The sequence below is a fragment of the Plasmodium brasilianum genome, chromosome 4 (assembly GCF_023973825.1).
Source record: "Plasmodium brasilianum strain Bolivian I chromosome 4, whole genome shotgun sequence".
Classification (NCBI taxonomy): domain Eukaryota; phylum Apicomplexa; class Aconoidasida; order Haemosporida; family Plasmodiidae; genus Plasmodium; species Plasmodium brasilianum.
Genome location: NC_090117.1, coordinates 303,696 through 316,056, shown reverse-complemented (window position 1 = coordinate 316,056; position 12,361 = coordinate 303,696). Strand labels below are relative to the sequence as shown.

Genomic DNA, 12,361 nt, shown 5'->3' with positions numbered 1-12,361 from the left:
CATTTTTTATCCAACCTTCTTACCGATATTGCACCATGATTGAACTGTTACACTCATGTCTTTTCCTGGCTCCTCGACCACAAATAAAGTACACATGGTTATCCTTATATGTACTACTGCAAATTTTCAAATGATAATAAAAAAAAATATATTTTTTTTTAACTCATTTCGTGCAAGTTGCATATGTAAGGTGCGTGTAGCATGGAAAGCTGTACACACATTTGGAAAATTTGAAACTTGTAAATTTGTAAATTTGAATTTGAGCATTTACGCTTTCCAATTTACTCTTTTTGGTTTTGCTTTTCTCTTGTGTGAAAATTAGTACGATATGAAAACGTATTTTAATAATATACTCTTCATTTTGCTCATTTTAAGTATGCTTGCCTTTTTTTACATTTGTTTGACCTTTATTTTTTCAATAAAGCATTTTAGCCCCTTTTTTGCATTTTATATTTGAGAGGCATCAAAGAGGAAGTGCGTACTTAGAAAAAGTTAAGAAGAGGGAACAAGGGGAAATAATATATAATATGGTAAGGCATTGTATGATATGACGAGATATGACCTGTTATGGCGTTATATAATACAATATGATACTAAAGGATATGCTAAAAATAAAGACAAAATAAAGGCTAATCATGGAAGCGATAAAATTGTTTAAAAAGGGCACCAAGTGGAATAAAATATAAAAAAAATTTATAAAAAAAAATATAAAAAAAAAATATGAACAAAAAATATGAACAAAAAATATGAACAAAACATATGAACAAAACATATGAACAAAAAATATGAACAAAAAATATGAACAAAAAATATGAACAAAAAATGTGAACAAAAAATGTGAACAAAAAATATGAACAAAAAATGTGAACAAAAAATGTGAACAAAAAATGTGAACAAAAAATATAAATAAAATTATAAAAATAAAATGTAAAAAAAAATTTCCACATTATGGACTATTGTATGCAAAGACAAGATTACAATTACGCTAGTAACACATACTTTGAGAAAAATAAAAAAAATGAAAAAAGCGAGTTAGTATGTTATGTAGGAGAAGCTTGGGAAGCATTGTTAAACGCATTTGTAAAAGGGAAGAATGATGCTGGAGAATTCAAAAAGGACGAAGAGAGTAACATTCTGGAAACTAATATAATACATAATAACGAAAAAAAATTATATCCTTTTATCTATATATTTGAGATGATAACTAAAAAAAATGAAATAAGAAAAGAACAAATGAAGCATACTATTTTTAGTGTCAACAGATGTGTAGACTTTATTAATGATATATTTTTTCTTGTAAAAGTTTTTTATGAAACGTATCTTTCTAAACAACATGGCAGTACACTAACTAAAAACGTGTGCACACTTATATTTGTATGGTTATTATTTTTATGTGTTACGTCCTTTTTTACTTTCTATTTGCGCAAATTTTTTATAACAAATGCCATACCTGATAAGCACAGAAATTTATTTACATTACTTAAAGTTTTTAAAGAAATAAAGACTGTGCCACCAAGTGAAATCTCTATTTTATATATCTATGACAGAGTGCAACATACATACTTAATAATAAATAAATTTTTTGAAGATATGCCTCAGTTCTTCTTGTGTCTACTATATATTTTGCTAAATGGGAAAGACACATTTCTCATTATTTCTATGTTATATTCAGTAGTTTATTTCGTTTTCAACATAGTATATCATGGATTAGACCATAACATAGTCAGATGGTTGCACGTCTTCTTTTCGGCTTATTTTTTCGAGTTAATTGGCAAAAATATTGAAAAATAAAAGAAAAAAAAAGAAAAAGCAAAGCTAAGCGATGAGAACTAGTGTAAGCTACATGAACATGCATGCAAATAAGAAACATTTGATCGAAAGTGTGCACTTTTTTTTTCTTTTTTTTTTAGGGACTCATTCATTGAGTATGACGCTGCACCGACTAATAAATTGTTTTCTTTGTATGCTTTTTTCGGTAAGAAACAGGAAAACAATCATATATTTTTGCGTCATTGAATTGTATATCCCTTTATGAATTATCTTTGTGTGTTGAGTTTCATTAGTACCTTGTTTCTTTTTGTTTCGTTTGACACTATGTTTGCCCCACCCTCCATTTGTATGGGAATATATTTTGCGCAGTTTTCCTGGCGTCATCTCTCTTTGCCCTGTCCACAAAAAGGCTAGTCAGCAATTTTTGGGTACCGCGTAATAAAAGAGAAAAAGGGCAAAAAAAAAAAAAAAAAAAAAAAAAAAAAAAAAAAAAAGAACAAAACAACAAAACAACAAAACAACAAAACAACAAAACAACAAAACAACAAAACAACAAAACAACAAAACAACAAAACAACAAAAATGCTTGCAAAATTTAGATAGGAGGATATACTTTTGCAGTATCCATGTGCTGACTTGGACGGCAAAATTTTCATAAAAGAAAATGATAGTATTGAAAGCTAAGTTTTAATGATAAATTTTTGAGGATAATATTTTTTTTTTTTTTTTTTTTTTATACTTCTTCTTCCCCTTTTCGCAGTTATTTATTTTCAATTTTCAGTACTCTTTCTTCTATCACTAACATTTCTGTTAATATATTTCTATATTTGTTTTCTCTCAAAGCAATATTTTTACCTAAACTCGTATTTCTGTTTGTGCGACCAATAAAAAGAGGTAAAGGAAGTATAACTGTAAAGGGAAACTAAACAAGTACATAAATAGATCCATTCAAAAGAGGAAGACAACGGTCAAATTATGGAAGAAAAAAAAAAAAAAACATTGACTAATTTTTTTAAATGAAGATAAAATTCAAAAAACGAAAAAAAATTAAAATAAAGGGAGCAGTAAAATATGTTATATGCACATGCGCAGTTTATGCCGGGTTAGAAAGCTGATAAGGGGAAAATATTTCATGTTCAAAAATGAGAAATATATTTTAGCTAGATGTTGACTGTTCTTAATTCGTGAATATGTTTTGTGGGGGTAAATGAGATTATTTCTCTCTACTTACATGCACATGTACATTCATCTGTACATACGCATATATATATATATATACATATACACTTGCGTGTGTGTACCGCCTACCACCTCGGCGGGCTTTTGCTTAATATGATAGTTGAAAAAACAATGTTATCATTATTATAATTATTAATATTACTGCTTGTTTTTTCTTTTTTCTTTTTTAATTTTTTTTTTTTTTATCATTATTTTTCATATAATTTATCTATTCATACACCAACATACACAAAAAAAAAAAAAAAAAAAAATGTAGCAAAATGCAGGAGTAAATGGGAAAGAACAACCATTTGAAATAAAAAAAAAATAACAGAGTAAAATAAAAAGTGGAAATAAGTAACTATCAAAATGTGACACACAAAAAAAGGTAGGTGATCTTGTTTTCTATTCCTGGAAAGGCTATATATATATATGTGTGTGTGCATACATATACACGCAGTTATGTATTTCCAACGGTAAAAATTACACGGACATACATGTGAAGCACGAGTAAAAAATCAACAAAAAATTAAAAATGCACGTGGTAAGTAAACTAATAAATTGTGATATATTAAAATGATAAATTTTTTCTTTTCTTTTTTTCTTTTCTTTTTTTCTTTTTTTCTTTTTTTCTTTTCATTTTTTCTTCTAAGAAATGCATCCTTTTTTTCACTGTAATGCGGGGAAGTCGACATCATATCTTTTATGGTTCAGTAACATGTTGTCGCTCCCTCTGTCGAATCTTTTTTCGTATAAGGATATATCTCTACAGTAGTCTAGGTCATTGATTAGGTAAGGGGCGTAATACGATTGATGGGGGTTGTTCATTATATTGTAATTTACATGGTTGTTATGCACATTGACATTTTGCACGCTTCCATTTTGAAGCATTGTGTTATGAATTGCCTTGTTATGCATTGCCTTGTTATGTATTATCTTGTTACGTACTTTACCGTTACGTACTGTGCCGGTATGACTATAGGTAAAAGGCCTGTTGTCGTCCATTTTCATATCTACGTTTGGTGTAGGGTATATAACATTATTTATTTTGTTCACAGGGAGGAGGGGTCCCATCGTTATCACCACATTATTATTATTACTACTAATATCAATATTGTTATTACTGTTCACATTAAGGCCATTGTTCATATGAATACTATTGTTCATATTAATGTTACTGTTCATATTAATGTTACTGTTCATATTAATGCTACTATTCATAAAGCCATTATTATTGTTACAATTATTGCTGCTGTTTTTGGGTGCGTTTTTCTTTTTTCCTTTGTTCATATATTTTTTCTTTTTCCCTTTTGGTTGTACATTATTTGCATTAATATGGAGAGACATCTGTGTTTTCTTTTCCGTTTCACTGGGTGTATTTGACACGCACAAGTTGTTCGTATGAACAATACTATTTGCAAATTTCATGTTACAAAAAAATTGTTTATCTAAGTTACTGTTTAAATTATTTGTTAAATTTTCAGGAGCATGTTCATCCATGCGGTCGTTTTGAATGAAATTATTATTCTCAACACTCACTTTTTTGAGTGCTTTTTGTTTGTTATTACCTCCATTGTTACCACTGCTACCGTTATAAATGCAGCTACTGTTATTAGTGTTATTCGTGCCCCTTTCGACGTTTGCCTCTCCACTTTTTTCTTCTTTTTTACTTGAACAATTTTGAAGAGCACTTCCATCGGGATGCCATACATTTTCCTTACTTTGAATATTTGGTTGTACCAGAGTTGTGTTTTTATTTACATTGTAATTACATTTTTCTCTATCGGTGTAACTGCTACAATTGATATTATTATTGCTACTATTGCTACTATTGCTATTATTGCTACTATTGCTATTATTGCTACTATTGCTATTATTGCTATTATTGCTATTATTGCTACTATTGCTATTATTGCTATTATTGCTATTATTGTTATTGCTGCTACTATTTCTATTACTGTTATTATTGTAATTATTATCCATCTTTTCATTTTTGTTATTAACACTGTCATCTTCCATTTGCTGTCCAGTGTTGTTGTTGTCCTTACTAAAACACTTAAGGGGGATAGCCATCTTATTGTTTTTATTCTTTTTTTTCTTCTTTTTGTTGTTCTTACTATTGTCATTGAAGCTGTTCTTGTTACTGTACATGTTATTGTTGCTATTTCCGCTGTGATTATTATTGCCACTGCTGTTAATGTTAACATTTTCCCCGCTGGTAGTGACCTTCTCGGCTTCACTTACAGGTCTTTCACTATTTCCTCCCTTGAAAAATGGAACCTCTTCTAACATGTCGTTTATACCATTCTGTGTTCCTTTTACATTTTTCTTTTTCATATTAACGTTCCAATTTTTAGTTTTATTGAGGCATATATTTTGCTTTTCCTTCAAATCATTATGTATTTTACTGTTTAAGTTAATGTAGCAATTTTCATCCTTCATTATTGGGTGTGGCATAAAAAAAGAATCTATTTTTTCTATTTTTTTATTCATATCGATATTTATTGTGTTTCCGTTTCTATTTCCTTTAGTATTTATGTTCTTATTTATATATATGTTATTTGTGTTATTTAAAAAAATATTATTGTACAAGGTATTACTCATTTCGTAAAAATTTTTATTCCTGTTATTATACGAATTACAGTTATTATGTGTCTTTGCTTTATCAATGGATGTCTTACAGCTATTTTTGAAATCGTTGTTATTCTGTCCAAGCATTTTATTCTTATTACATTTTCCACTGTTACTAATGGTACCGCTTATTCCGCCACTTATTCCGCTACTTATTCCGCCACTTATTCCGCTACTTATTCCGCCACTTATCTTGCCGCTTACTTTACCACCTATCATGGTGGGAACGTAAGGATTACTTTGATTGTAAGTGTCGAAATATTTACCGTTTGTAGACGTAACGGTGCCAAGTGGACTTAATGCACCCATCTTCATAAAGCTCATGTGATTAGGCATATTATATAAGTAATTCGGGTAAGGCATATTATTATTATGATTACTATTATGATTGCTATTACTATTACTATTCATATTATTCATATTATTCATATTATTAATGTTACTATTAATATTACTAATATTATTGTTCGTATCGTTGTAGTAATACGAAAGGGAAGATAAATCTCCTGTCGGGTTCATAGTACACATAGAAACATTACTATTAGTATTATTATTACTTTGTATATAGTATTGATTAAGAGTATTATTATTTGGTAATATATTATTATAAAAATTGTTCATAAAAACATACGGATCATTCGCATTTTGCATGTTATTAAAGTATGTACTACAACTTACAGGATTATAATTTCTGTAATTCATTTTATCTCCTTCCACTTTTAAATTGCTTTTCTTTTTATTAAAATTTGAAAAAATGCGTGCCCTTATTTGGTTATACTCCTTTTCTCGTTGTTCTAGCGTCTTCTCCCCCTTGGCACTGCAACCACTTCGATATTTTTTACCGTCATTAATGCGATTACTAATACTAATACTGTTATTGTTATTGTTACCTTTGCTATGCTCATTATTATTGTTGTTACTACCGTTGTTACTACCGTTGTTACTGCCAATGTTACTGCCAATGTTACCGCCAATGTTACTACCAATGTTACTACCAATTTTACTACCAATATTATTTCCAATATCACCACCAATATTATTACCAAGTTTATCACCAATATTATTACCAAGTTTATCACCGATATTATTGCTGTTTGCGTTTTTACCATTGTCGTTACTGGTGCCCATACAAATTCCAGTGCCACTAGCGTTAAAGGGAAACAATTTATTACGCGAGTAATTTTCGTATGTCATCTCGTTTCGCTTCAATAGTTTGAATTTCTTCCTTACTCCTTTGCTACTTTCGGGTATATCTCCTCCGCTATTCCGTGCAAGTGGATTATTAGCATCATCCATGGTTAAATGTTTATCATTACTTCCACTTGTTAAAGGATCCATATCCATAATATGGTAGTTATCTCGACATACTGCAGATTCTTCCTTTTTTTGTAAACATTTTTCCTCTCTTTGAAGATTATTTTGAAAATTCTTTTTTTTCTTTTTCTTTTTTTTAAATTTACTATTATCCGAAGTGTATGTGCCATCCGCTGAAGCAACTTCATTCGCGTTGCTCACATTACTGGGAAGGGATTGTTTCTTTTCATTTTGACTTTCATTTTGACTTTCATTTTGACTTATATTTTTACTTTCATTTTGACTTATATTTTTACTTATATTTTTACTTTCATTTTGACTTATATTTTTACTTTCATTTTGACTTATATTTTTACTTATATTTTTACTTTCATTTTGACTTATATTTTTACTTTCATTTTGACTTATATTTTTACTTTCATTTTGACTTATATTTTTACTTATATTTTTACTTTCATTTTGACTTATATTTTTACTTTCATTTTGACTTATATTTTTACTTTTGTTTTGATTTTCATTTTGACTTATATTTTGACTTATATTTTTACTTTCATTTTGACTTATATTTTTACTTTCATTTTGACTTATATTTTTACTTTCATTTTGACTTATATTTTTACTTTCATTTTGACTTATATGTTTACTTTTGTTCCTAGTAATATTTTCGTTTTTTCCCATCTCTTTCTCCGCTTCACTTTGCTTCTTCGTCTTGTTGGCATTACCCTCAACTTGTTTAGCATATGTATTTACATTCTGCGTATCGATATCTTCAATCTTTTCTGCGCATGTATGACTTTTGTGTGTGCTCTTCTGATACCATACCTTCCCGTTAGTATTATAACCCACTTCATTCGCCTCGCATTTACTATTATACGGGTCATTGTAACTGCCGCTACAATCGTCACTGTAATTGCAAAGACCACTACCACTGTTGCGCTTACCGCTTCCGTTGCTGCTATGAATGATGGTATTTCCACCCCTTTCTACTATCTCCTTCTCTCCTTTTCCCATTTTTTGAAGAGGCATATTTATCCATTTGGAACTATAACTTTCGCTCGTACTTTCCTCTTTTACTTTTTCACTTCGGTCTACTTGACCATTAATAATACCTAAATTTTTTTTTTTAATTTTTTCATCATTTACCATCCCCTCTTTTGAATTATGTGCACATTTATTAGTAATTGCATTATTTCCCATACATACATTGACCTCATTGGAAGGGGATGAAATGTAATTTGTACAAGCAAGTGTTTCAAGTTTACTCTTTGACGTATTAACGCTCTTCTCATTTTTTCCATTCCTTTTATTCTTTGGCAATTCAACATCTTTCTCCTTTCCACATGTTACTTCTTTCTGATCTGATAATTTTTGCTCTTCCTTCGTTCTATTATTATAGTTTTGTTTTGTAAAATTTTTGGAAGCTAATAAACAACTACTGTTACTATTATCGTAGTAGCATTCACTCTTATTGTTACCACCATTATTCTTATGGAGTTTGTTCCTACCTTTTTCCTTTCGCCCTTTTTTCTCTTTTTCCTCTTCTTCTTCCTCTTCTTCTACCTGTTCTTTTGCTATTTTTAAATTCTCATTTTTATGCTCTACCACGTTTGGGGTTATATCCTCACCTGGTTTCTTACTCTTTTCATTTAAATAAATATTCTGTATTTTCCCTTCAGTCATTTTATGTGCATTTATATAAACGATGGGTTAATCTACTACTGCTACAATTGATACGTTTACTGCTTCTTATATTACTACTACTATTATTATTAATATTATTAATATTATTATTATTAATATTATTATTAATATTATTATTATTATTAATATTATTATTATTATTATTATTAATATTACTATTATTAATATTATTATTAATATTATTATTAATATTATTATTAATATTATTATTATTATTAATATTATTATTATTATTATTATTAATATTATTATTATTAATATTATTATTAATATTATTATTATTATTGTATTTCTTCTTTTTTTTTATTGATCTCTTTGAAAAATTGAAAACTCGATTAAATCTTCTTATAGGGTACTTGTTACTGAAAGTGGGCGTACACACATGTACATATGACCCGTACAATCCAGCTTCGATAATGCCTAATACTAAACTTTCCACTATTCCTATTACTGCTGCTGTGCCTATTTCCTTTTTCTTTTTCCTTTTCTTTTCTTCCTCTTTTTCTACTTGCTGTTCTTACTTTCTTGATGGGAATATATCGAAAAGAAAACTGTACAACTCATAATGAAATAAGGATAAAGAAAATTCCTGTTCATGTTACTTGTACTGTGCAATACTGTATTATGGATATACTATCTGCTGTGCTTCTATAGTATGCTACAGTTACGCTATACATACACGTACACAAATATGTACACACATATAAGTACTTACATACATACAAGTACATATATACATATATATATATATATATATATGCTTCTATTCCGTTTTAACTATTTTTTCTTTTTTTTGGAAAAAATGAATCATTCGCTACTTTAAAATATGTGCACAATTCAACTAAATGAGGTTTTGCTTTTTCATTTTAAACCATGCACTACTATAAATGTTTTTCAGCTTTGGCTAAACAGGGTACACAAGTAAAGATGATATATTATGTACGTATGTACAGGTTCTGTACATATGCTTTTCCTTTAAGTCATTTATCCCGGTCGTTCAGGAGAAGCTTAAAATTTGCTGCTCAGAAAAGTGGAGTATATATAACATAAGATATTAATAAACATTTCTTTTTTGTTCTCTCTTTTGCTGCACCTTTTTCCTTTTTTTTTTCTTCTCCTTTATCTTTTTCCTTTTTTTTTTTTTTTTTTTGTCCTTCAAATTGGAAATAATTATCAAGCGGAAGAAGAATAAGTTATGAGTAAATAAAAAATTAATTTATATTACGATATTTTTTTTTTTTTTTAAAAATACATACATAAATAAAATGAAAAAATAAAAAGGCGAAATAACAAAAATATACACACTTAAAGGTAAAGGGATAAAAACAAGAAAGGTAAAAACGTAAAAACGTAAAAACGTAAAAACGTAAAAACGTAAAAACGTAAAAACGTAAAAACGTAAAAACGTAAAAACGTAAAAACGTAATAACGTAAAAAGGTAAAAAGGTAAAAAGGTAAAAACGTAAAAACGTAAAAACGTAAAAAAATTAATTTATAAAAAATTAAACGATAAAAAATTTAACAATGAACAAAATAACTATAAAAAATTAAAATGCGAAACAGTAAAGCAGTTGAAAAATTAAAAAATCAAAAATTTTAAATAATAAATTAAATATTATGTTAAAGCATACAAAAATAAGTTCGAGTATGAATACCGTTAACAAAATTTATGTGCAAGTATAATAGCGATGCGCGTACAAGAATATACGTCAGGTACTCATTATGCATTTATTGAAGGGAAGCGTATATATATTTTTTCAAATATAAAAAAGTAGTACACTATTATGTTCTTCTAGTATAAATAAAAGAACTTGAAAATTTTTCAAAAAAATAAAAATTATTTACAGTAAAAATACAAAATATATATATACATAGCACTTATGATTAACATATACCACGGATACAATTTAAAAATGCTCTATGGGTGGCATATGTTGGCAGCATATATATGCTTAACCCATAGTAGCAATATTATACACAAACAAATATTTTTGTATAATCTACTTAAAAATTTGGCAAATTTGAAAAAGATACATTGAAAAGAAAACAAACAAACGGCATGAAAAATGAAGCGAAAAATATGGCAACAAACGAGGGAACAAAAAAAAAATTAAAAAAAAAAATTAGTTATTGTGTCGATGAATTTTCATATTATTGGCTCTTAAGGAATAGTTTTTAATAGGGGAATCTTATGAACAAATAGTACAAATGTGTATTGTATGTTGCACTTGTTTATACTAATTTGTACGGGCATATACTCACGTATATATTTATTTATACGCTTGTATATGTGTACATGTACGCGTAATGTATGCAATAAATTACTTAATGTGTTAGAGGCAAGTGCACGTAAGTTCCCTGGAAAGCATGAAAAAAAAAAAAAAAAGTAGGGGGGGGAAAAGAAAAGCAGGCGAACAGGTGAAAACGAAAGTTTTATAATTATATTGTTTTATGCTACAGATACTTCATTGTGTGCCCTTGTAAAAATGCCTATTACTCGTAAGCTCAGAAACGACTACAACAAATAAGAAAGAAAATGATATAACAATATTGAGCATACATTGTTTACATTAAGACTATCTACAGTTACATTGACGCTTTCTATTGGCAAATCCTTATTAATAATTTCATTATTACTCACACTGTTTATATAAATATTAGCGTCTGACTGGTTCATTATATTTTCACTTAACCCCTTGGATTCGTTACCTAATATTATTAAAACTCTGTCACTTTTGCTTATTTCAACATTTTTCAACTCGATTAAATTGTTGCTTGTCCTGTTACCCTTCAGGCAGCCTAGCAATATTGGTAGGAGCGAAAAAAAAAATAAAATAAAATAAAATAAACGAAACAACGTAAAGTAAACAAAATGAAACAAGTAAAATTAATAAAGTAAAAAAATAAAAATAGCAAAATGAAAAAATGATGAGAAAAAAAGCATAACATGTGTGCGTACAAACGTTTCTGTGTGCACACATTTTCATGCAACGTTACCAGTCGAGTAAATTTTAAATCCGTTTTGCTTCATTTCACTCATGAAGTTGGCCTAAAAAGTGGGATAATTTTTTTATAGTATAAAAAGAATGAGGAGAATATAACAAAAAAAATAAAAAATCAAAATAAAATAAACAATATATAACAAAAAAATAAAATGAAAAACAAAACATAATAAAAAGCAAATAAAAAAATGAAACAGGAGTTGTAACAAGAAGCATAACATTCCTCCTTTCTACTAAGGATAAAAAAAAAAAAAAAAAAAAAAAAAAGCTAGCTTGAGGGTTATATTTTATTTTACATTTGCTTTTTATTTTTCTAACCATATGATTAACATGAAAGAAATCCAAAAATTCAGAGGCACCAACACTAGAATGAAGAATAGGAGTGTCAATTTTTATTTTATTTTTTTTTTCTCCTTCTTTTTTTTTTTTTTTAAAAATATAGTATTCCCCCCAAAGAAGAAAATTGACCTACATATATTTCCAATGTTCATATTATCATACACATCATGTAGACAAACAAATATCTTATTGTTTTTTGTTTTATTACTTATATCTTTTATAAAATGTTTGTAATTGTTCATATAACGATAATTCCCTCTCATTATTATGTTATTGTGTGGAAACCCACCTACTAGTTCATCCATTTTGTGCTTGCTCATAACTTTCACTTCAATACCTCTTTTTTTTATCGTTTCGAATATGTATTCATATGTTTGTTTGTGAGT

General features: G+C 28.1%; 2 protein-coding genes across 2 annotated transcripts; one reads left to right on the top strand and one right to left on the bottom strand.

Moving 5' to 3' along the window:
- Positions 1-948: 948 nt before the first annotated feature.
- MKS88_001077 (uncharacterized protein) lies at positions 949-2,369 on the top strand (the record flags this gene model as incomplete). The annotated part of the gene is made up of 4 exons (XM_067219732.1): positions 949-1,516; positions 1,676-1,730; positions 1,911-1,975; positions 2,140-2,369. 4 exons carry the CDS (start codon positions 949-951, stop codon positions 2,367-2,369), a joined length of 918 nt encoding a protein of 305 aa, XP_067075009.1.
- Positions 2,370-3,657: 1,288 nt separating this feature from the next.
- MKS88_001076 (uncharacterized protein) lies at positions 3,658-12,295 on the bottom strand (the record flags this gene model as incomplete). Its single annotated transcript, XM_067219731.1, has 9 exons — positions 3,658-8,603; positions 8,674-8,947; positions 9,036-9,158; positions 9,681-9,787; positions 10,960-10,992; positions 11,212-11,433; positions 11,632-11,683; positions 11,955-12,000; positions 12,105-12,295. The coding sequence occupies 9 exons, from the start codon at positions 12,293-12,295 to the stop codon at positions 3,658-3,660; spliced, it is 5,994 nt and encodes a 1,997-aa protein (XP_067075008.1).
- Between the last annotated feature and the right edge of the window lie 66 nt (positions 12,296-12,361).